This window comes from Haemaphysalis longicornis, unplaced genomic scaffold, assembly GCF_048455015.1.
Source record: "Haemaphysalis longicornis isolate Haplotype H1 unplaced genomic scaffold, Haemaphysalis longicornis Haplotype H1 scaffold_58, whole genome shotgun sequence".
NCBI lineage: Eukaryota > Metazoa > Arthropoda > Arachnida > Ixodida > Ixodidae > Haemaphysalis > Haemaphysalis longicornis.
The window spans coordinates 1,404,852-1,430,194 of record NW_027526401.1 but is presented as its reverse complement, the minus strand read 5'-3'; the positions used below and the strand labels follow the sequence as shown (position 1 = coordinate 1,430,194).

The following is a 25,343-nucleotide window of genomic DNA, read 5'->3' as shown; positions in this document are numbered from 1 at the left end:
AATTTGTGAAGTGATTTTAGCTTCGAAGCCTCAAGAAGAATTGGCGTGTTAGGAAAGTGGAAACTGTGTTAATTTCATAAATGTCATGACATGTGAAAGTCTCCACGGTGCAATGAGGTTCATAACAGTCCTTTGTATGTGGAAATTCCTATCTCACATGCTAATGTATTTACTGATACATGTATGTGGCTGGAGAGGAGTTGACGTGTTATGTTGATGTGCTTGAAAAGGGTGTTTTGTGGAAGTAACGTTGTTTCCACTGCATGTAATAAAATATAACCACGCTGGGTTTCAGATGACCCCATATCAGCCTCAACTTACAAACCGTATTTGACTTGTGTGGAATGTGCCAATCAGAGCCCTAGGTGATAGAAAACCACAAACAAAACTAGAAACCAACGCCGCATATACAAATACATCTTTATTCTCCAAGAAAACCTTGTTCATGATCGCGCCGGGCTTTAAAACGCAGTGGGTAAGCCTTGTGCGATGTGAAAAAGGTGGATTTAATGCGTGTAATCCATTGCAGCAGCCCAACCTGTCACCCTTTCTCACAGAGAAGAAACGACAAAAAAAAAAAAGAGGGGAGGCGTCGTAAATATGTAGCACTTTTGTACAGGCAGCGGCACGTAGTCTACAGTCTATGCAACAAACATTGGCACAGCCGTCACACTTCCTCATTTGGTTCACCAACCACGACAAGGTCCTCGGCCTCTTCACCAAGGTCGCTGCCCAAGTCGTCGTCACTGTCCCCGAGCTCACCGACCTGCAGAGGGTTGCACACACAACGGGGCCAATGCAGGAGCACTCCTCTGCACTGCACTGTGGCATGCCAGAACAGAGCTCGTTAACATAATCAATCTGCACCTGCAAACTGCCGCTGTCTGCAATTTGACTTGGCTGCAACCGTCGATGTTGGCAAATCTTTTTGCTATTACAACAGCAACTCAGCATTGAAGTGTTTACATCGAGCTGTCGTGACTCCTTCCAGAACACTGATGGCATGCACGATACAAGGTCTCCTCAATTTGTCATTTCCGAATACGCATACTAGTTCATCGGCCATCGCAGGTGTTCTGGCTTTCCCAATATGCTGCACGTTCTTTGGGGCTGTTCTGCTTTGCAACCATCACTTTCAACTCATCTTAAATCCCTTTCACCCCCTCCCTCTTCTCCCCAAGACTGGCTCGTGCCGCTGGAGGGAATGGAATGGGCAGCCTGGTGGCGAGCTTTGGTGGCTCACGTTCGTCAGGTCCTCCCATCTGCATAGCTAATTTTTTTTCTCCCGCAGCCTTGTACTTTTGGGGGTCTTTTTGTGTCAATAAAGTTTACCAGCAACACACAGAGCTGCTCCAGAGCAGCTGCGTATTTCTTTTGTGCATATAATTCCTATAGGCCTCGTGCGCTGGTATGGTGGCGCCACTGAATTCGAACCAGCGGCGCCCCCTGTCGACACGCGCCGCATCTTTTGCGCGTACCGCGCTTCGCCTGCCTGTGGCCTGCCCGCGTATCCCGTGCGCAGGGCCAGCGTGACTACGCGAAGCAAGCCGTGCGTGAACTGTTCTGCGGCTTAGAATAAATAGGGGGCCCTGAGAAATACTTAAAAAATAAAGGCTACTTGACCTGCGGAAAAAAAAAAAAAAGACTAGACGACAGCAATCATGTCTTTGGCCTCAACGCAGAAATTCAGACCGAAATAGGGCCCTCTATATAGCCCCGGAACATGGTGTGATTCAAATGAATAGTTTAAAATGCAAGTGCGGCTGGGAGTAAGGAAAAAATATGGAATGTAAATTTTAATCCATCAGCATTTTTTGCTAATAGTACCCCAGAGCCCAATCTGTGTAATGCCTGGCATTTGCACAATAACGCACAATGGGAGATCGAAGTTAACGCGTCGTAATAGTGTAACTGTAGACCATTTGTCGAGTGAAGTTAAAAATACAGGAAAAAAGAATAAAAATGAACTTGCTATATTGAGAAGTCTACCTAATCAGAACATTCACACGATTAATAAAACAAAATTATAAAGAACCCGGAAATGCAACCCGAAGAACACAAACAATTATTAATACGCACCAAATCCCAAATGCCTTGCATTCGCACAAAATGGCACAATTATTAAAACATTTGTTGTATAATAATGTAAATGTATGTTATTTGTATAAGAAAAACTAGAAATACCAATAGAGCTAGAAATGAACCAATGAGACAAAAAGAAAACCGATTCGCCGCACTAACCTGTTTATTGATTCCAAAATAGCACAAACCAGAAAAGCAAACAAAAAGACGAAGAAGTCAGAAAAGCACCAATCTGGCTGCGATTAAAAGCCTCAAGATGAACAGAAGCGGCATAGGAATCCATACACACGTACAATTTTCTAAATTTCTCCAATTTTGTTGATAGTTCACGTACATAATCCCTTGCTTCGTTTCTGTGCTCGTCGGCAAACCCAAAACGCTTTTTTTTCTCTTTTTTTTTGTTTCGAGGAAGCTGCTGGAAGGCTGTATGCCGCGGCTGGGGCTAACACACGGCGACGGCGATTTTACATTAGTAGCCACGACAGCCGGGAAGAAATTGTCCAAGAAGTTGCCGCGTGCGTGGGATAAGCCATCTGTGCGTCCAACGCAGGACACACAGCAGCAAATAAAACGCTTATTTATATGTTAGCACGACCGTGCGCTATTGAAACTGTCCAACATCGAAATTAGTGTACACGTCACCCGAAAAAGGTGCCCGCACAAATTCGTTATGTAAAATGTGGTTTTGCTGACGTTCCTGCGTACGAGGGCAGCCACAAAAATGTAGAGCCAACATATGCTCCGACAGACGCTGTTGACGAAGAAATGATGGAACCAAGCGTTGAGGTGATCAGATGGCTCCTCGAAGCTCAGCCTGCTCTTTCTTTAATAACATTCGCATAAAAACCAACATAATTTATTCTTTGGCGATGTTCCATACTTGTTTTTGTAACTGTTGAGCCATCGGCAAACAAAAAAGGCAGAATTGCTTATTTTTCGCCCGTAAAGGCGCCGTTCTGTGATACCTCCGCCGCTGGGGGAGGCTGACCGCGCCGGCCCCGTACGCGCAAAATATGCCGCCGCGGCTGCCAGGAGGCGCTGCCTGTGCCGCTCAAGTAGCAGCGCACTAGCCCTATAGCGAGGGCAGTCCTGGACTGCCTGCAAACTACTAAGAGCTCAAAATACTTACGCAAGAAAAAATTGTGTGCAGCAGATGTTCGAGATAAGTGAAACGCTAAAAATTTAAACGCACTACAACACATTACAAACATCAGCTACCATGCTAATAACCGCCTTTTTTTTTTCTTGTAACTGGAGCTCGCAACCACAAGGCTGGTTATCTAGCAAAAACAAAATATCAAACAACAGGTGCTCTTGGAACGCAGATGTGTCAGGTAGCATCATTTTAGGAGCCCAGATGAATTTTAATTTACGTTTGCACAGTCATGAAAAAATGAAATGCAAACATGAAAGTATGAACCAGAACACACAAAATTGAAAAATACTGTGTGGAGGTCCAATAATGGCGCGCTATTGGTATATCTGGAAAGCCACATTTCCAAACTTTGTTACTGTATTTATCAATTTAACTTGCATGGAAAGAAATTGCACTATTTGCACATTCTGGTTTATATTTTAGTGATCGCATTTCATTCGTCCGTGACTGCAGATACATAATTGCCGGCTGATTCCACAAGAGATCGAACATGCATGTACAATCATATTTTTGTTGTTTCTGATTTCTTGTTTGTGAGTTATGTGCCTGCCATTTACTAGCCAGAAATTAAATTCCACTTTCCTGGAATGCACATACTTAGCAAGAAAAAAATTCTTGATTGATTTATTGTAGGGTTTAACGCGCCGATGCAACGCAGGCGATGAGGCGCGCTGTAGTGGAGGGCTGCGGGTTAATTTGACCACCTGGGGATCTTTAATGTGCGCCGAAATCTCGTACACACGGGCGTTTTTGCTTTTCGCCTCCATCTGAAAAGCGGCCGCCGCGGCCGGGAATCGAACTTGCATCCTCGTGCTCAGCAGCACAACACCTTAGCCACTGAGCCACCGCGGCGGGTAAGAAAAAAAAAAAGACTTAAATGTGACCGGCCGAATCCAGCAGATGCAGTTTTTTTTAATTTTGGGGCTTTTTTCAAGACAAGGTATACGAAGTTTGTCTAAAAGTTGACTGAAATCGAACACTTTACAGAATGTTAGTCAGCATCAAGCAAGTTTTGCGTCCTGAAATGGACATTTTTTTAAAAATCCTGAAATTGGGCCAGATGCCAGATTGTTGCTTTCTTTGCCCCCTCCCATCGGCCACAGTGACCAATTTGTGTAAGTGGGAATGTCAACCAGGTATTCCTAAACACACCTGCCAAGTATGACTCTTCTAACAAAACTTAAAATGCATAAGAAAATGATTACCTTCAATGCTTGTTCATAAAAAGCATCGCATAAAAAATGCAAATAACAAGAAGGCCGGTCGCGACTTCTTTTCAAAATTTGGCGAATAAGACTCCTCAAGGTGGACAATAAAACTGAACAAAAATATGTTCACTATACTGCGTGTACTTCAGTTATAGGTGGCTGAACTCGTGCATAGCGAGACGCCTATTTGTACCAGGTGCTATGTCCTTATCGCCGCTTTTCTGGCTGCGCTGAGCATCTGTTCCCATTTTGCGGCTGCCCCCGATTAAGGTAGACATTTCACTGCTTCTTGAAGGGAAAGCTGGTATTTATAGCGTTCCTGTTTGCAAAGTGGGATTAAAGGAAAGTTGGATTAACATGTGCACCCGCATGTTAGGCTCTTGCAAAGAGATCCACTGCATTGTGCTTTTTGGTGCGTGGGACATCTCTTACAGCACTTTCCTTCTTGGGTACTGCAACCACTCACTTTCTCCTGGCATAAGAGGGCGAGACTATGCTTTTCCCTGTCCATCTTGCTTTTGCCATGTGCTCTTACAATGAGGCCTGCTTTCTCTCAGGCAGCTGGGTCTCAACCACTTTTACTGAATGCACTGCCAAAACCTTCCCAGCCTGGCCAGCCAGCTTTATTGTGAGCCCAATCAACAGTGCCCATCTCTGTGTTACTGCTTACTCTCTACAACAGCAGGCCGAGTAGTGCAGGCCGTCGGAGCTGGCATGGAAGGCCTTTGCCCCAGAGCTGCTGGTCCAGGTTGTTACCAGTTGCTTGGTATCCCCCTACATTCCACTGCATAGGTCTGAAGCCCCCTGTCAGGCAGTGCAGCATTTTGTTTCCCTCTTAGTTGAAATTCAATAACGTAAGTGAGGCCCTTTTCGGTGGATGCAGCATAAATATACGAACCCCTTTGTAGCACCACAAAGAGCAGGAAGAGTACAGTCTTTCATTACACTGACAAACTTTCTGCACAACTGAATAGCACATAGTGCAATTTCGATCACAGTTGTTTTTTTCCCGCAAAAACCAATAGTACTGTGCACCCATGCCCCGGAGGTGAAACTGCATGCTGCTGCATCCAGTGTAGTGCTATTCCTCTCCACCAGGGTGCACTAGGTTGGCAGCTGGGCTGGGCTTTACGTGCTTGGTGATAATTCACCGCTGCTCCAAACGTGTGGTGCAAATCGAGGTTAGGTTGGCCCCTCCACCCTGATGGCAAACAACCTCCTCAGCTGGAAAAGCGGACACAAAATGACGCCGACACCGCATGCCTTCCCTTCACCGCTGTGACCCCTGGGTTTATATCGAGCAGGCACAACACTCACCGCCTCTGGCTCTGCCTGGAAATTTTAAAAGACAGAGACAAGTGTCACCAAGTGTCCACTGACCATGCTGGATGGTTAACAGTTACTGATAATGAGTTACTGATGAGTGGCAGCAGGAGGATTAAGTGGTTAGTAATACAAGTGAGAGCATTAAAAAGGCAAAGCACTGCCATGCTATTAGTAGTTGTACCATTGTACCACAGACACTTATTGCTGCAGCTATGGCAGAAAATGCCAACGTATCTTTGCATTTCAGCTGGGGAAAATTAAGTATAAAAAGCTTGCAGGTAAGATTCATGCATATTAGAAGTGTGTTTCCTTACTAGTCTTCCCACCACATGAGCTGGAAGACATTCAGGGAAAAAGATATTAGTGTTGAGATTGCGCCATATAGTCGGGTACCACTAGCATCACTGCACATTTTGTATACCTCTTCCGACCGATCAAAAATGCAACTATGAGCCACTGATGTAAGCACAGGCAACCTCTGACTGCTGTGAACATAAATGTGAACTGCAAAACATAAATGTGAACTGCAATTTTCAAAAGATGATCGTTATAAATGCAACGTTGTTGACTGCTTAAAAGCTACATTATTTTTGGTGCCTGTAAAACACATGTGCATATGTATAATGTTATCAAACATGTTGGAGCCCAATACTAGCACCCTTAACAAAAGCACAGACAAGCATCGGGTCTAGATGAAAACTTTGTTGATTTCAACAGTAGCAAGTTTGTTCCATTAAGACTTTTTTTATTATTATTATTCTTTCGGCCCTCAGCCCACCACTCCAGTTTGAGCTGTCAAGGACTTCTCATTACTAATAAAAAGCAAATTGTAAAAGAAAAATAGGGGTTTAAGCATCACAGTACATGACCAGGGCCGATAAAGAAATCGATGCTGATAAAGCAACCAGTGGACTACCATGGAGTGGTAAGGCATCCTTTAGGTGTTTCTAGATAGTTAATACATGGAAGTCTAGTTGAGAAACAATTTTTACTCATCTCTAGCCCCGCTAATCAATTAAAGCGCATAATGACAAAAGTGTGCTGCCTTCCTATTAAAGCACTGCAGTAGCGCGGGGAACGGGTGGGCCCAGTGGTGTTAACCACGCACATGCACTTTGAGAAAGCTGTCGCCACAAAAACAAATGTATTCTAGGGAGCCTCCCAGGCACATTAGAAAAAATTGGCACAGTTAGTACAGATAGAACTGCACTGGTAGCAAAATGGTGCCATTGGCACACTTTGACCACTACCACAAGGGTGCTACGGGAGTCTTGGCCTTCGGTGGCATGCTAGTTATTGTAGGAGAACGTGTGCATACCTCCACCCCAAGCTCCTTGAGTTTGGCTTTGAATTTGGAGATCTTCGTGTCCTGTTCCGTGAGCATCACAAGCAGGTCCTCCTGCTCTTTTCGTAGTGTCCGGAGCTCTTCTTCAGATGCCTCCTTTTCACTCTGCAAGGCACAAGTGCACAGGTTGTGTTGCTCTGTTTTTCTTGGTGTGTGTGTGTGTGTGTATATGTTCTGTTCTTCATCCACCATAGTTTTGTCAGAAATGAAACTTCCGTTACTCAGTGTATGCATATGTGCGAATAGTGATTTTTGCCTTCAAAGTAAATGTGAAGTGAATAGTATTGATTTTTTTTAATGATTAGACAAATAATTCACTTAGTTTAAAAAAAAAAACTTAGTAAACAGCAGCAGCTGTAAACTATATAGTGAGAACTCAATTTTCCATTTATTTCCAAGTAACACACGCAACACCCGGTGAACTTTCACAAATGCAATGCAGTTTTCAAGACACCAGCTTGAGCCTAGAGAATTACTATGTGCTTGATGCACCAAGCAGTGGTCCCCAGTGGGATATAAATTTGGTTCCAATGTAGTCATTAAAAGCTACCGCCACTGAATGAGATAAACCCAAATCTTAGTTCTTATTGCACTGTTCACATGTGAACATTCTAAAAATTTGTTTGTGTAGTAGTACAATATATAAATTATTACAATGTACTGTACGATGTACTGGCTACAAAATATTACAATATAAATAAATGCATTCCACACCTAAGCCATCAAAATTTCAGTTTTTCTTTTATTTTGCCCTCTGACAAAACGAACACACTACACTTTATGACATCAGAAATGCAGCCGAAATACATTTTTTTGCACGGTATGATCATTATGCAGATTGACTGCACGCAGCTGCTAGCTATGATGTCATAACAGGTGCTCCTGCACATGCCAAAGGTAAAACCCCTGCCTGTGGCTGCTGTTATCACCTTGGACGTTCCCTCTTTAACATCACACAGCCTGAACTTCGAACAGCAACAACAAGTTGGCGAACGAGATCAGGTAGGCTCACGCAAAAAAAGCTTGTCATAAAAAAGATAAAAGGCGATGCGTCAAATTGAGGGTTCTGGTTTGCAGCTTACGTAGTTACATGATGGGATTTTACACGGTGCTTGATGGCAACTGTATGTATTCGAAAGATTATGTTTAGAGCCCAAGCACCAGCGTTAGAAAGAGACATAAAGCAGATAGCGGGAAAAAAAGTGGGCTTAGACTTGCCTGGCACACCCAATGTGTGCGTCACCAAGAAAAAGGCCCCACAGCCATCACTATTTGTCAACGCCAAATACTTCAAAATTTTCTAAAAGCTCTGATTGAGCGACTATCAAATTATGCGTTATTTCGTCAAACATTCAAACAAAACAAACATTCACAAAATTTAACTCTACGTTCTTGATTGTTCCATAAAGTATAACAGATAGTTAATAAATTAATGTAGTTAGATTGTATGTAGTGAATGATCCTGAATCACTGGCCCTATCATTACTATTTTTGATGCAGGTCAACATGAACTAATTACTTTTTTTGCAAATTTTGCCAGAGCCCACCAAGCAAATTCCTTCACAACCCCAGCCTAATGAAGGTTTTATCCAGCCCATCACAGAAAGCATTCACTAAAGGTACTATGCACTACAAAGTTGCTTGGAATTGTAACCATGTCAGTAAAATGGATGAATCTGTGCAGCACGCTCATGCTAACACAAGCATGAGGTGATTTTAAAGACTGCTCAGCTCATCAATGCTGGGGTCAGGCAAACATTTGGCACTGAGGGGGAATATGGTTTGAGGGGAGCCCGCTGCAGTTTTGCAATTGAACATGTTTTCAGCAATTAAATCTTGAAACATTTTGGCGTATTTAAAAATTATCATCAATTTCTGTTGCCTGCTCCTACAGCTTAGGCCCAAAATTTTGTGAGTGCATCACAGAAATTAGGCGCAAATAAGCAGAGTACCGTATTTACCCGATTCTAACGCGCCCCCGATTCTAACGCGCACACGATTTTCCTGGCAAAAAAACCGAAAACACTTGCACCTCCGATTGTAACGCGCACGGGACTTCGTGGCCCAGACAAATGAATGCGAGAGAAACGGGCGATTTATTTCCCGAAGTAGTCTCACTCCCGAAGTAATCTCACCGCTAAGCACAACATCTCGGCCTCGGTGCCTTAAAGCGCGTTGGCGATGCCACACTTCTGAACGAACGTTCAACTATGGTGGATGGGATCATGGCCCATGCCTCGCACGCCCATCCCGAGAGCTTCTCCAGAGGTACACGCTTCAGCCGACCGCTCGTTTTGAACGCGTGGGAGCCGCTGCTGCCATTGCTGTTATCAAGCGCGCAAGTGAAACGATTGATTTGACGATTTGTGTGAACGCCGTTAAAAAAACCTAGGCGCCTAGGCTTGCTGCTATATAATACTTGCTGCGTCCGAAAAATCGTTGCTAAAAGCTTTGGCGCCATCTTGAGATGGCGATGGCGATGGGTAGGACGAAATTTCCGCTGTTTCGGCAGTTTCGGTTTTGTATCCGATTCTAACGCGCATGCGATTTTTCAGCCTATTTTTCCGGAAAAAAAGTGCGCGTTAGAATCGGGTAAATACGGTACGCTCAAATTAACCAACTTGTGCTTCCCACACGGGTTACTAGGGTGCAGCTATTAGATCACTGTTTCATGAATGTCTATGCAGGGGCGCAGGATAATTCTTACAAGCTGACTTGCTGGTGGCAAATTTGCAGGTAAGTTTGCTGCATAGAGCAATTCATGTCCAGTGAATTTGCAAAACGAAAATATCCAAAGGTGCTTCCTTGTGCAAAACATATAAGCCAAAAGATGAAACCCATAAGGCCAAAGTGATAAAATAAATGCAGTTTCTGAAATCGAAAAATATGAAGCGATTGTTGAGGTATAAAATTAACCAGCTACTATTGCTTTTAGTCAAACCGAGTCAAAATCCCACCACGATTTGTTATAAAACCGAAACCTCAACTTTTCTGTTAAACTGGGATTAATCTCATCTAGATGGGAGAATTGCTGCCGTTGCTCAGCAATCTACCCTTCAAGGTATAACTTTTGGCTTGAGCAAAGCGAGAGGAAGCTTCAGCTCGAGCCTTATTTCATTTTGGCAAAAAGGCAGAGTATCCACACAGCACACATCCCAACATTTGCTTTTCTACATGGAGCCCAAGCTGACAAAGAAAAAGCAAATAATATGCTGCCAAAAACCTGCCCGTATCAACTGCACGACATAGAAAATCGCATATTTTTTTGCATAGATAAGTTACTAGTACATCACCTACCATTCCTCCGGCATCCCCAACAATGTATATAGTCGAGATCAACCTTCCGTTTGGAATAAAGCATTTGCCCGAGCTAACTTTTGAAGCTTCTTCTGTGCATGTCCTGTTATGATGGGCCTAGCGATTCATGGGGCTGGTTGTGTAGTAGGCATCTCGCTGCTCAGCTCATGGCCCACCTTAAATGCGTCACTGGCTTTGTGCAAAGAGGCGGCCTCTTCCTCCAGGGCTGCAATCCTCTGCTTGGCGGAATCCAGCTCGGACTTCAGGGACGCTTCAGCAGCGGGGTCGGCAGTCGCTTCGGAGGAGGGCGCACTGGCCGTCTCTGGGGCAATGGAGGCCTGGTGCGCCTTCTCTGCTTTCAGGGCCTCCTGCGTGGCGATGCGGGAGGCACATCGGCACACGCAATCGTCCCCGTCCCTTACTTGCTCCCACAGCAAATGCCACGACGATCAGGCACAGCACTCGTCTGAAACGTGACACTTATGACCATATAGTACAAGGTTTCTGGCTCGGTTAGCGAGATGAAATATCCATGCGTAGCCAGTGTAAAAGGACTACCGCCAGCATATGTATTACTCCAGTGTAGCCCTTTAACCCTTTGAGGGTTAAAATTTTTGTGCCAAATGCAACCCCCCTAGAACTATTTTTTTATTGCCGATTGAAAATTTTCGGACGAATCTATTTCGAGAAAAAATTGCCATAATTGTTTTAGGGTGGCCATAACATGACAAAAAAAAAAATTTGTGTTGTTAAATACACGTGGTTTATTCATGAGTAACACAAGAAAAATTCTACAAAAGTTTCGCGCCTGCATGAAGGGGGAGAAGCACAACAAACGCATCAGTTTCGCGGGTGCAAGTGGGAAGCGCCCAGAGGACAAAACCGAAACTAGCCGCTGTGCGACCGCACGTGACCAGATGTGCAAGTGATAGCCGCCGCACCGCTGTAGTAAAGCATGAAAAAAGAAAAAAGCCATCGGTGCAAGAAAGAAATTTCACGTATTTCCGCAGTTTGGCAGCACATGCCAAGCGAGAGGAATGATCGAAAAAGGCATACTTTTTAAACATACAAGCAATGATGTACATGTACGTTATTGACCATTTTGAAGGTGCTAATTGACCATGAAAGAGTTAAAAATCAAAAGCAAACCTCTGAGTCCACCTGCACAACACCGGCACAAACAAGGCATTAAACCTAATACAACGCTTGCACTTCAACCCCTCAAGCCATTTCCTCATCGGTGCATGGAACGAGTTTGACACCTTGTATGCAAATTGACACTGCAAGTTTCCGGCTCAAGTTGCACTGCCTACAACTCACGCACCCAAGTAAAGGAAGAAAAAAAAAAAGGAAACCAAAACTGTTGTTTATGAGCATCATTTGGAGTTTTCAGTAAAACTGAAACGCAAAAGGTAGGTAGGTAGGTATACAGCATCTGGAATGGTGTAATTGGCATTTGTTTAACAGATCATTTTGTTTCTTATGATACTCATGAAGAGCAAAGGTTTAAACCACAATGAACAAGTCAACATCAAATTCACTTAATATTTTGCTCATCTTCTAAGTAAAAGGTACCCAGAAATACTTTTCCAAGAAATCAGTAACCAAAGGCCACCACCACAGCAGCAACACATTGTCTCGAACTTCTGTCCAACATATCGGTATTAAATATGCTGTCAGCGATTAAAAGTACCCCTCCTCCTCTGCCAGTCACTTTCCTTCTAACCTTTTCTTTCGAGCTGGAGATGAGCCCCACCCATTAGACTGCTTGACTTGCGCTTTCTGCCGTCTGCTTGCCGCTTCGCCACTCTCCCCCTCATACCCCTCTGTTACTCGCTGCCCTCGCCTTGCGCAATGCTATTTAAATCCTCCCTATGCTGCGCTTCTCTTCAGACTGTACCGTCTTTCGTGCTGCTGCTACACCCCCCTTTAAATGGCTGCTTAGGCTGAGGCGTGATACGCTTTGCACCCTACAATCCAGCATTGAAACTCTTTTCTATCAAGCAGACATAAACTGCAAACCCAAAATTACTGCAGTCAAGGGGCAAGCAAAATCCCACACTGCTGTTTCTCTATGTTACCTAAGACCGGGTCAAATGAAGGACAGCTTTCACTGCAATGCAGGCACCTGCCACATCTCGCAGTCTAACTAGCTTACTGCTCACGCAAGGCTGCAGGGCCCCATGTGACTTTGTAAGGCAGAGCCAAGGAAATGGCTAGTCACATTCCACAGATAGACACGGGTGGAAAAAAAAAAAAATACCGTGTGCTATTCTCTCAAAAATTATTTGCATATACAGATTGACTAGGTTTAGTGCCAACGCAACGCAGACGACGAAGCGCAGCGCAGGCGACGAGGTGCACCGTATAGTGGAGGGCTCCGGATTAATTTTGACCGCTTGGGGATCTTAACGTGCGCCAAAACCTCGTACGCATAGGCGTTTTTGCTTTTCGCCCCATCAGAAAAGTGGCCGCCGCGGCCAGGAATCGAACCCGCATCCTTGGGCTCAGCAGCACAACACCTTAGCCACTGAGTGACCGCGGCTGGTATATTTGCATATACAACGTGTAAGAACGATGTGTGAGGCTCAAATATGCCTCCCGTCATACTATCAAGTGAATGCATTCAATTGCAACCCGAATGGGGCGGCACCCGTTTGCCCGCAGCCGGGGAAGCCGTCCCCAGAGAGAGAGGGAGAGAGCAATGCGAGGGCAGGCACTACACACGCTCTCACCAGCTCCTGCTGCAGCTGTTCGCACTGCCTCCTCAGGTCGTCCAGCTCCTTCTTGGCCTGGTCCAGCTCGGGGCTCGGGCTCTTGCTGTCCCCCTGGCCGCCACCAGCCGCCACTGCGAGCAGGCACGGCGCAGCCACCCTGTGAGGCTCGCAAGCGTGTCGCGCCGACACTCGCCTCTCAAAGCACCACGCACAGGCTCTGCTCCCGCAGTTGGCCAGTGCCAGTAACTCTGCACACTCCTCCATTTTGGCCCCAAACGTGTGCGGATGTGGCATCGGCAAAAAGGGTGCTGTCACAGCTAATGTTGGGCACTTCAGTCGCACACTTTCTTCGAGGGGGAAGAGAGTTCGAAACTAAAAAACTAACAATTATCGTTATGATGATGAAAATTGGGGTTTTTCCATTCCGGCTGTAAATAGTATTAATTTTGGCTGCGTGTAGATTTAATTTCCAGATTTAATTTTGTGACTTGTGCACAAGAAAAAAAAAACTGGAACATAGATGCAGTTTAACATGGTGCCAATTAACTGTACACAAGTCAAGGATTGCAATAAGACTAGCACCATCAGTCTGTCTGTGCTGGAGCAGGAGTTATCGAATGTCAGGCTTGAAAAGTGGGAAGCAAGGAAAGCGGTTTTGTCTTTCAAGCCTACACTTCAAAAGCTTGTAACTTGTTTTCCAATAAAGACAGAATGATGAAGGTAGGCTTACTGCAATCCTTGACTTATGCACAGTTCACTGGTACCAAATGTGATGCTTCTTTGCATGACACCAAACATTCACAGCGAAGAGCAACACTTCACTGTGAAGCATCGAAATTGGAGAAGCGTGATCAAGTTAAGAATCAGGTCAAAGGTCGAGCTAAGTGCTTTGTCAGTCTGTACTGAAAAGAAACTTCATGAAAGCTCATTTCAATCATGTTACACTTACCACAACAATAAAAAAGAAAGGGTTACAAACTGATAATGAAGTACGTCAATTTCAAGGTTGACACGTACCAACCACTTCGAAAGGTTCAATGAAATGTCGACGACACTAAGAAAGCCTGTTTCTGCCTGTACAATAAATGCTACATGGCAGCAACCAACATGCAAAAATAATGCTATTAACGGTTGGTGGCAGCACAATTCCCGCAATTCACTATACTCGGGGACAACTTTCTGTGGCAATGCAGTCAAGGCTACGGAGCCGGACCACGCCTTTTCACTGCGCATCTGGAAGTAGTTCAACAAAAATAATTGGCTGGCGGTAACCTCAGCAATTCAAGAATATTTGGTTCTGACGTTTTAGACTTGCAGTGATAATGCTACTAAATTGCTAGCCAGAGTATATGAAACAGAGAGCATTTTTTTACATTTTCGGATATTTTTGGTTGTGGCTGTCGCCGCTGGCGTCGCAATGGTTCCCTCCCGAAAAAAACAAAACAAAACACGGCGTTCTTGTCGACTGCTTTCGGCAGCTCGCCACTTCATTCTTCGCATAGGGTTTGTAAAGCTTCGCTGTCTAAACAAACGAAGCGAGTGGTTTGCAAAGTGTACGCCCAAGTGAGACTGATGCAACCGGGACTCTCCGCTGTTTTCGCAATCCGTTCGGTTAGCCAGTTTCCCGGCGTAAGCGAGCGTGTGCGTAAGCATGTGTGCATGCTGCTCTTTCGGTATACCGCGACCGCACTAGGTAAGTACGCCGCACATGCCGGTGCTGCTGCCCAGTAGAAGAGTTTACAGATCGGTGCATTCAGTCAAAACTGCAGCGCTCACAAAATTCACTTCTTTTCTGAACGATACAGAGTCCACAGTCGGTCTGAGTTCTCCACTTCACGGACGCTCGGGCCGTGTCCAGTCAAAACGTTGGCCTATGTTTACAAACAAATGAAGCGTGTGGAAGGAGACGCCAGTATGCCTGCATGCTTGGTGATCGTGGTTCAGCGCACTCAACTATGGAGCTTATGCGAAGAAATGAACTGTATCAAATGCGTATCGGTCACGCCGAAACTGAAACCGAAACCAGTTTATTGGGAACTACTTCGCGCAGTAACACAGAGCAGTTAGCTTCCCCCTCCGCCTCCCTCCGTAGCTTTCGCTCCATTGCCACAGAAATTTGTCCCCGAGTATAGTTGCAGCGCACTGCTGTTAGACATTGCATTTTCAGACGCGCAGTCACTTTCTGATGAAGGAGCATGGGTTCCTTTCAAAGGTGAACTGCCAAATGTACTACAATGCATCAGCCGTTTACTGCTGGAGGTGGTGCAGTTTCATGCATAAGCTAAAAGAATTGACATTCTACATTACTCGATTCTGACTTCAACTCCTTTTTGTTAGTTGTATCCTATTGACAGTTGAAGCCTTGATACTCACACATAGCTAAAGCACAAAACTGACAAATCACATGGCCCCTCCATTAACATCTCAAACAAAAATTACGTACATAAATAATGAGTTGAGTAGACATCTGTATCCACATCTGGCTGAACATCAGCAGTTCTGAAAGTTCACTGCAAACATTGCAAACATAAGTGCAACTTTTGACATGGGCTCCCTAGCATGCTTACTGCCAGCATCCCCATCAACTGGAACACAGAACCCAACACCCATCTGAATTACCAGCCAGAACTACACCAAAATAAATCCAGAAAGGAGAGGAACGTGCCACCAAATGAGGATGAAATACCAGGCTGAAAATTGATTTCCCGATAACTGCTGCGCAAATTTGGCTGATGAGCTTTCCACTTTTTAGTCCGGGCCATATCCTCCCACCCAGGTGTGGTCGGTGCTACAAGCTTAGTTGAATCATCGCACCTGTACTAAGGGGTCTGATCACTGGCGGTAGCAGAGAGCAGCAAGGCCTGTGTGTGGTACAAATTAATTCATAGCCCTCCACTACAGCGCACCTCTTTAATTAAAAACTCGTTGAAGATATAGGCTCAACACAGGAATCGGAATTTAAACCTCGATCCCCCTATCGCTGTCGTAGTGCCGCATTCTTCCAGGTGCCCTCACCCCGCTGTGCCTTGAAGAGGGCGTTCTGGTCCTTGAGCTGCTGCACCGTCTCCACCATCTCCTTGAGCTCGCGACTGCTCTCCTGGTGCTCCCGCCGCAGCTGCTCCAGCTCAGATGTCATGGACTTGATCCGCTCATCCTGCGCACAAAGCGATCCCAGCACACTTCCCTCAACTCCAGGAGATCAAAAAAAAAAAAATTCTGCTCGGCTCATGAGGAGTTCGTCTCAATTAAGCGAATATTTTCAGCACTGCATCTAATACAAAGTTGGTCCACTTTACCCAAGAATTCCGTAACACTGGGTCTGCACATTGCAATTGGCCATGTGCATTCTCCTACTGGTACAAGGCACGCCCCAGTTACAGTGTGTGCGAGTGCAACCTCGCACACACCGAGTGCTTGGTCCAAACAAGCACATTTTATCCCCACTAACTAAGCACCACACACTTACTGTTCACGCAAGTGGTTCTCAAGCGTGGATGCATCTGGCTAAAGTAATCAGAACTGTGGGCAGGGCAGGGCAGGGCAATATGGACATGTGAAATACCATCAAGGCAATTTCCTCACCCCAAAAGCTGTTGGTCGTGCCCATGTCTTATGAAAGTACGGCTTGTTGTTTATGCTGTTTTAACATTATGCAAAAAACGAGCAACCACCAGCCCTTTATTCAGCACAAGTAGTTTAGATGCCGAAACCATTGTTGTTGTAGATAATTTTAAGCACAGCCCAGCTACGCCAATTTACCATTATTTCTGTTTAATTTGCACATGAATGAGGAGTATGCATATTCATGGGAGGTTGCAACCACTGGGTCTCTGTGAGACAATTCCACGTGGAGAGGAATAGAAAATGGGGGCTCGAGAACGGAAGACACAGAAGCCCAAATCAGAGCAACTGGAACCACCGGAGCGGTGGCCAGGCCTCCCTCACCTGGTCTCTGATGACCCCTTTGTACTGTAGCAGCAGAGAATGCTGCTGCGCTGTCATGTTGGACTCGGGACCATTTTGTAAATCCTTCGGCCGTGGTTGCACCGCCTTTATAATTGTGCCTGGAACAACACAGGGAGAAGACCCGTCTTGGCCGTTTCTCACACACACAGTCAGCAGACGTGCTGCGCTCAGTTCACAAGCTCCATACACTTATTGAGAAATACAGGGCCCGCGCCGTCTGACTTATTCAGGTACAACTCATCAATGCCTGGCCTCAATGCATTAGATGGACCCAGACAGGAAACTTGAGAAGTGTTCTCCTTCCACAACAGTCCCCCTCTCCATAGCTCAGTACTCCGCTGACACGTCCCAAGCATTTTTGTTTGTGTTTGTCAGTGGTTAGAGTGTTGCCTAGGCTTACTAAAAAATAACGCAATGGAGAGGTGCGGCGATGTTACGTCAGCCCTTCACTCAATGGAGTTCTGATCACAACAAAACTCAGTTTTGGTGTGATCAGAACTCCATTGAGTGACCCTTCATGTCAAAAAAAAAAAAAAAAAAAAAAGAAAGATGCTCTACCCAAAACACATGCAAAATAATCCCCCACAGTGCACCACTTGCCAGACAGCTATATAAAACTCCCACTGCCCATCACAGCCACCAAAATTCTCCAGAATACCGCTGCTGCGGTGGCCTCACAAAGCACATTCAGATAAGGTGAATTTGGCAGCTTCGATTACAGCCCCAGTTCTCTTCCAGAAGATGGGGCTTATGAGGCCCCTCTTTCCCAGCGCTACACTCACACTATGCTTTTTACAAGCTGATAACACTGTGGTGCACAGCCAGTGCCTCTCTCGCATATTTGAAGGCTATGGCAAACCGCATCTATAGGTGGTATTTGTTGAAAAGTTTAGCTGTCAATTTCTTCGCTTGGCAACACTGGAAACAGCCACGGACATGGCCAATGCACCACAGACATGGCGCGGCTTGGGCCACTGCGCCCACAAGCCGGAGAAAAAAAAAACACCGGCGTGCGCCGTCTGCTCCGTTTCAACCCGATTCTCAACGGTGGTGTCAACAGTGATGCTATTAATCGCACTCACAGTGGACTCGATGCAATACTTTGCATTTGGTGAAGTAGAGTGAGGTAACGTGCAACACAGTCATGAGCTTAGCACGGACAAGTACCGCCATCCCGCAGAGCCCGACGTAACCAGTGACGGCACACTCGCACGGTTGCCTGCATGCACGCCTCACCAGTGAAGACAAGCAATATCTGGTCTCCGTTACCTCTGTCTTTTTCAGAGGCTCACTTACTGCTCTCCTAGCCTTCTCATTCAGCTGCAGGCTCTAACAAAATTATTTTTTTTTGTGAGAAATAAAACCAATACAACATGCACAAATGAGCCCCCTTTGAGAACTCTGAGCGACGCAGTGCCCCCACCTTCGAGCGACTTGAAGAGGCGGCAGAACTCGTAGTCGAAGAACACCTCTGAGGGGTGCTTGTACTTGAGCTGGGGCTTCTGGGCAGCCTGGCTGTAGCACTCCTGCTTCGGAATGGCCGCCAGCTTGTCCACAAACGTGTCCAGGCCCACACGCTTCACCAGCAGCTGGCACAGGGACTCCCTGGGCACAGCAAACGGACAACGCTCGCCTATCTGGCGTCTTGCCAAGCCAACCATGCGGGGCCACGACAAACGCCACCTGAACACTTTGCAAGACCTCCTGCGTTGCAGTAGCTGGCACGACTGAGAAATGACAGCCGCGACCTCCTGATCAGTTGCTGCCCAATAAACGAAAAGCACCATCTATCAACCTAGTGACAAAATGAAGTGAAGTAATTTGTCTACAAGAAGGTGCTTGAGTTGAACCGGTTTAATGTATTACCTGCTGAGAGCCAGATTAATCCGCCAAGTAGGGGACAAGTCAAGCACTCTCGTCTGATGTACACTATGTCCGAATGTGGCGTGGGCGTTAGTTCTCTGTGTTTTCTGCAAAACAGTTGTAGGCTACAACCCACCACTGTTTCAGAGGGGTGATTTCAGATAAGATCAAACAAAGTGTGGCTGGTTGGCCTCTTCAATTTGCTTGAAATTTTTTTTATATCATTCCCTGATTATTCCAATGTTGAGATTCAGTAGTATTTCTCTCTGGAAAAATTTTCCCTAATTGTAAAAAATTTTGGAATGCGACAAGGTGGACCCCGCCACTGCATGCCCGTGCGCCTCGACCAACTTTAGCAACGTCTAGTTACGAAAATATTTGAGGGGCAATTCGTAAATTTTATGCTCAGTTTTTGCCTAGTGTACATTTCTAAAAAAAAAAAAAAAAACGTTTTGCTGCTGTCAAGAACAAATTTTTTCGCAATAAAATGTCAAATCGGCTCAGAGCACAATTTTGTTCCAACTTTGAGCCAAAATATTACAAAAAGTGCTTAAGTTACAACCTTCAAATTTTACTGACGTGTGCTCCTGACAGGTCTAATACACACCGAACATTAAAATCGTATGCTGCACGGTTAAGATGCAACTCCAGCTTGTTATCTGTGAAGTATTCCCGCGCCACCCGATTTGCAGTCCCCAATCACTCTGAGCGCCTTACAAGTGTGCATGCGTGCCAAAAAGCAAAAGATGGGTCGCTACGTTGAGGAAAGCGCACGGTATTCCGGCAAAATAAAAAGTAAAAATGTGTGCAACTTCTCCGATTGTGAAATATTTTTATACGTAGAGTGAATGCAGCTTAGAATTGCGGTGTGCACAGATCCAATGTGTTGGTGATATGGGTTAGCTCGGCAAGGCAAAATAGCACATCAAAAGGAAGAGTGTCAGCGCTTTAAAAAATCCGTAGGAGGCTCTAAGAAGTGAACCTGAAGAACAATGTTCCCTTTCGTAAACAACTGCGCACATTTCCAGATTACGTTCCAGCGGTACTGCCTTTATAGGAATGAGCTGCTGTACACACTCCAGTATCGATATTGTGCAAGGTGTTTCTACTCCTAACCAAAGTAAATTTAGTGGTCAACATGTCGGGAGAGCTTCACAAAAATTGAAAGAGCACTTTTTTATAATGTGCGGCTGACCCTAAGAGTTTCGTTGTTCTTCCACCAATCAATGGACTATAAATTGGGACAGATTGGTTCTTATGGTGCCAACGTGGACATTAAAACGCCATGTTTTCTGATACATTTTCGCTTATTGTATCTGTAAAGGGATCATTTGCCTGCTATACAAAAGAAACGTAAATTTATATAAATCTGAGGGAAGCCGCTATCAGTACAGCATGTTGTAGAGAGCCGGGCGGATAGCGCTCCTCTCTCGCGCTGTGCGCGCTCCAGGAACAATATGATGCAACAAGTTTTTGATCATAATGCAAGTACATGTAAAGGCCTACATCTGGAGAGAATTTGAGAAAATATTTTTTTTTATATTAGCTCCTGAAATGTGTTTTTCAGTTTTCTCTTCAAACTTGCGAGCCCGTTGCATCTTAACCATGCAGTATGCAATTATAATGTTCAGTGTGTTTGTTTAGACCTGTCAGGAGCACACGAGAGTAAAATTTGAAGGTTGTAACTTCAGTACTTTTTGTAATATTTCAGCTCAAAGTTGGAAGAAAATTGCGCTCTGAGCCGGATTTGACATTTTATTGCGAAAAAATTTAAGGTTTTGGCAGCAGCAAAACTTCTTTAGAGAAATGCACACCAGGTTTAAATTGAGCATAAAATTTATGAATTGCCCCTCAAATATTTTCGTAGCTAGACATCGCTAAAGGTAGTCGAAGCGCACGGGCATGTAGCGGCGGGGGTACACCTTGTCGCGTTCTAAATTTTTTAGTTAGGCAAAATTTTTCCCGGGAAAAATATTGCTGAATCTCGACATTGGAATAATCAGGGAATGATATACAAAAATTTCAAGCAAATTGAAGAAGTCGACCAGCCACCCTTTGTCCGATCTTATCTGAAATCACCCAGGAGCGATGAGACATCCTTTTTAAAAACTGCTACTTCTCTCTTTTTGTCTTTTTTTGAAGACCTGCACACTGGTAAGTGTCGCTATACAATTTTGACCTACATAACAAACATTATCTGCAACAAATAAGTTGCAAAATTACTGTAGAACTACTTGGACATGTCCTGTACAAGCACATGGAGCACAGAACAAGCGATGCCTTCTCGATTTAATCTAAGTAACCTGCCATTGTAGGCTTAATGCTCACGGCCCTGAAATGAGGTACTTAAGCTTGACAGCAGGTCTGAATAAGAACTAAAGCTACACTAATTGTTTAGGCAATAAATTGTTTCAGCCACTTGAGATAAATTAAAACCGAACACTAAATGAACAGTGAAAAGAGATTGCACTTGTTTTTAGAAGGGAGAAAGAAAAAACGAATTAGTGCACTAATACTAGGCAGCACAGCTGTTTGCTTTATGAAGCCAGGCCACGACATGATGCACAAAGGTCGGCTCTGAGAAATTACAAATAGACTCTCAATAGGAAGAATGATTAGAAGCAGCTTTTCCAGCACCAATTTTCGCATAGAAAGTCGCATAAGTAATTAAAATAAATGTAGCGTGTGATGAATGAACACTGAATACTCCCTGCACTAAAAAAAAAAAAAAAAAAAAGTCGAGCATCACTAGCAAATTGCTTCCAGCCAGCTTTAGTATTTACGACTCTTTTTGTATAGCCTTATATTAAATATAAAAACACGAAGAATGCAAGTGATGAAGGCAGCTGTTGCAGTGGCCTTTCACAGCTCCGCCAATCCATATCTGACTTTATCACTGCGCAAGATCTGAAATTATACATGCAAAACAGCAAGCACACTCATATGCAGCAATTCCAGACATAATTCAACTTGGCTTTCAACACAAGAGGAAATAATAAACAACCTAACAACAGAGCTGTGTTATGACACCTTTATAAAAAAAAAAGCAAGTATACAATTGGGTCATTCCATGACAAATGCCCCAGCCGTAAAGTCCGGATTGTACTTTTGCTCCACATTGTACTTTTCCCAACAACACGCGAATTATCCCTTTTTCCTGCACTGACGCAATGAAATACCACTGCAGGGAAATGTGTTCTTGCAGCGCGAACCCGCTGGATTGCGCGTCTTTCATGCAGGCAGGCGCATGCCGTGCAGAGAAGACGATCTGGGGAACAACGTGGTGAAGTACTGTCGGAGTACAAATTCAAAAATTTTTTCTCTGCTAAAACAACAACTGTTCTGATTAAGCTTTCTGAAATAAACTGCAATCATCTGTACTAGTGAATTCCCTGTATGTGGTATTTTTACTATGAGCAGAACAATGCGCAATTTCGGGGTGAATATGGGTCAGAAAGGAGATTTTTCGAAATTCGACAAATGTTTTCTCACACATTTCTTCTTTTTTCAGTGTCAATACATTTTTCCCCAATTTTCAACAATAATCACATACAGAAACAATTGCTTCATTGGCTGGGAGAACGTGCTTGTATTTGCTAAAAATGTTTGAAAATGCTCAACATCGTGTATTTCCTGAATGGCAAAATGACAGCAAAAAAAAAGCAAAAATATTTTTAGAATGCGGCATAGAGCAGCAGCCCAGGGCGTCAACATGATGTCCTCGAAAAAATGGTGACGATTTAAAAAGAAGGGATTCTTTTATAAATTTTTTGACAGACCTAACTCCTTCAAAAAAGGGCAGCTACAAATAGAACAGAAAAGGAAAAGAAAGGGCCCTTTTAATAGTCCCTGAAGGAGTGAGCGATGAAGTATCATTGGGAGTGTACACCAAAAGGAGCAAACAGATGACAAGGGCAACAATTCAGAAAAAACAAGGCCCGCTCACAGCAAATGCTCAATGCCTTTGATAATGTACAGTCATTCCTCAGCATTCATAACGATGAAGCCGCCATGGAATACTTGCTCGATTGTGAAAAGTGAGTTTTTAAGTTCCTGTGAAACAAGACACAGAAACAATTAAATTGCAGGATTTTCCTCATTAAACGCTGTCTGCACAGTTTCGAGTCTGTGTGCTCATTTTCTGCATGTAAACCATATCACTTTAGGAAAACTAAATCCACAGAACAACAAATAATGTGGGCTTTCTCATTCATTATCATTGTAGGGGGGGGCGGGGGGGGGGTCAACTGTACAATTGAAACACTCCCCTTTGATGGCAAAAAAGGTGTAGCATCCAGTCAGGTTATATTACAAGCCCGTACCAGAATATCTCCCCAATGCTCGCTCATGCTCACCTTGTGAAGCTGGGGACAGAGTCGTCATTGAACTCTATGCAAATTCCCAGCAGAAAAGCACAAAGTCCTTGGACTAAATCCTCGTGCTCGTCACCTTCTGCCAGGCCAACTTGGGAAGTAAGCTGTGAGCAAGATAAGGATCACGGCATGGACTGCACCCGGATTCCTTCTTTCTCAACTTGTTGCACCCAAAGTCGCAGAGCACCGAGAGCTCTCCCTAAAAGAGCGTGCTCATGTAAGAGTACCGAGTTTCTCGTTTTCTGCGTGCTCAACATTGGACTTAGCAGCTTTCCCGACACCCTGCTAGTACTAGCTTTTACACGCACTTAAAATGGCACTTCAGTAGCAAGTGTGCATCCACAAACCAACCAACCTGAATGCATGATTTGAACCAATGTGCACATGATGAGGTTAATTGCACACTTAATACCTAATCTTATTCCTTAAAACGTGTCAATTTTTAACAGCATCACTATTACATTGCCTTCAACAGCCCAATTTTCAACTTGGTTAAGGCTCAGAGGCAAAATATACAAAAAAGAAGCTTAAATTATTCACCCTTCCTCCATGTAAAGGAGCCAGCAGGTAGCTTGTAATGACAGCATTTGTCATTAAAATAAACGGGGCTAGGAGGAGAGAGGGATCCTGCTATAGATGGTTTTGCTACATTCTAAATTTTTGTATGAGCCAGCTTTTAGACCCTTCTCAGTCCAAATGCTAGTACGTGTAGTGGCATCGTGACTCCTCTACCAATGAGCGGCACAGCGGGGACCAGCCAAGCCTGCTGGCAACCAAAGGATACGTAGGGTATGTTTGTCGGGATGTTGAGGAAACTTGTCACGGCCAGTGTGCAGTTCGCCAGCCAGGTGCTCATGAGCATCAGCAGGCCCAACCGGGTCTGCAGTTTTCCACCCTGCGAGCCCGGATAGAGAGGAGGATGATTACATCAAGTGCTAAAGGGATGCTGCTACCCACATTTCTGGCTCCACCCTGCACCCCCCCCCCCCCAAAAAAAAAACTCTACCCCCTTGCAAAACTTTTTTCACAGTATGCTTGCTCACTACCGCATGAACTAGTGCTGCATAGTTCAGGCACAAACATGCGAAGACGAAAAATGCAGTACCATTTATGCGAAGCTGCAAACTGCCCTACATGTGGCTACTGATAACACTTGTCCCCCTCTCACTTCAAAAATTCCTTTTTTTATGAGCAAGATGTGCCCACCACTTTGGTCAGGTGGAAAAGAGCTTATTAACAGTGGTGGCATGTTCCCTCTGCACACTGGGAGCAAAAGCAACAAAAATGGTTGCAGATGGACATAAGCAGTGCCCCTGGCTTAAAAAATGTAGCTAACTCTATATAGAAGCCGCTGCAGAAGATCTTTGTAACGATACATTAAGGGTCTGCACCCGATTAGGCATCGAAATAAGAAATGCTACTATATTTACTATATTAGGGAGCATTTTAGAACTTCCTTCAACGTGCAACCAAGTTATAGTTAGAGGTCATCAACATCCACAGTCCATTCGTGTCCACTGCAGTACAAAGGCCTCTTCCAAAGATTTCAAACTACACTTGCCACAGGCATTCCGAATTAACTCATGCCCTTGGATCATATAGATTATAGTTCCAAAGGCTATAGGTTATAGTTATAGCTACCTACATGTAAATGTATAGTTACTAGAGGTCGGGTTTTAGGCAAATGCCTATTCTGTTCCTTTCGCTCTTATCATGCCATTTTGATATATGAGCATGAATTAGAAGTTAAGAAGGACTTTTATAACGTTTTTATAGTGCCCATAAATGCGAAATTTGTGCCTAGATGCCTATAAATGCCTATTTTCAATGCCCATTTCCAATATAGGCACTTACTAGAACACTGTTTAGCCTCAAGTTTTGCTTTCGAAAGCAGTTAGAGGTTGTTATTCATGTTACCACGCAGCATTGGCTGCTCAGAACTCTATTGGGTTCAACCTAGTCCTCTAGTTCAGGGGTCGGCAACCTGCAACCCGCAGGGAAGTATTATGC

The 25,343-nt window shown here is 44.6% G+C and overlaps 1 protein-coding gene across 1 annotated transcript in view; it reads right to left on the bottom strand.

Annotated features, from left to right (window-relative positions):
- Positions 1-401: 401 nt before the first annotated feature.
- The window catches only part of LOC144140969 (general vesicular transport factor p115-like), a 29,629-nt gene continuing 4,687 nt past the window's right edge, over positions 402-25,343 (bottom strand). Inside the window, exons 3-12 of the mRNA XM_077672449.1 lie at positions 24,118-24,228; positions 23,316-23,437; positions 18,521-18,702; positions 17,077-17,195; positions 16,147-16,285; positions 13,150-13,262; positions 10,591-10,782; positions 7,091-7,222; positions 5,764-5,778; positions 402-766 (exon numbers count right to left, since the gene is read on the bottom strand). Coding sequence (XP_077528575.1) covers positions 668-766; positions 5,764-5,778; positions 7,091-7,222; positions 10,591-10,782; positions 13,150-13,262; positions 16,147-16,285; positions 17,077-17,195; positions 18,521-18,702; positions 23,316-23,437; positions 24,118-24,228 — 1,224 coding nt within the window. The 3' untranslated portion in view covers positions 402-667. The remainder of the gene's footprint in view (positions 767-5,763; positions 5,779-7,090; positions 7,223-10,590; positions 10,783-13,149; positions 13,263-16,146; positions 16,286-17,076; positions 17,196-18,520; positions 18,703-23,315; positions 23,438-24,117; positions 24,229-25,343) is intronic.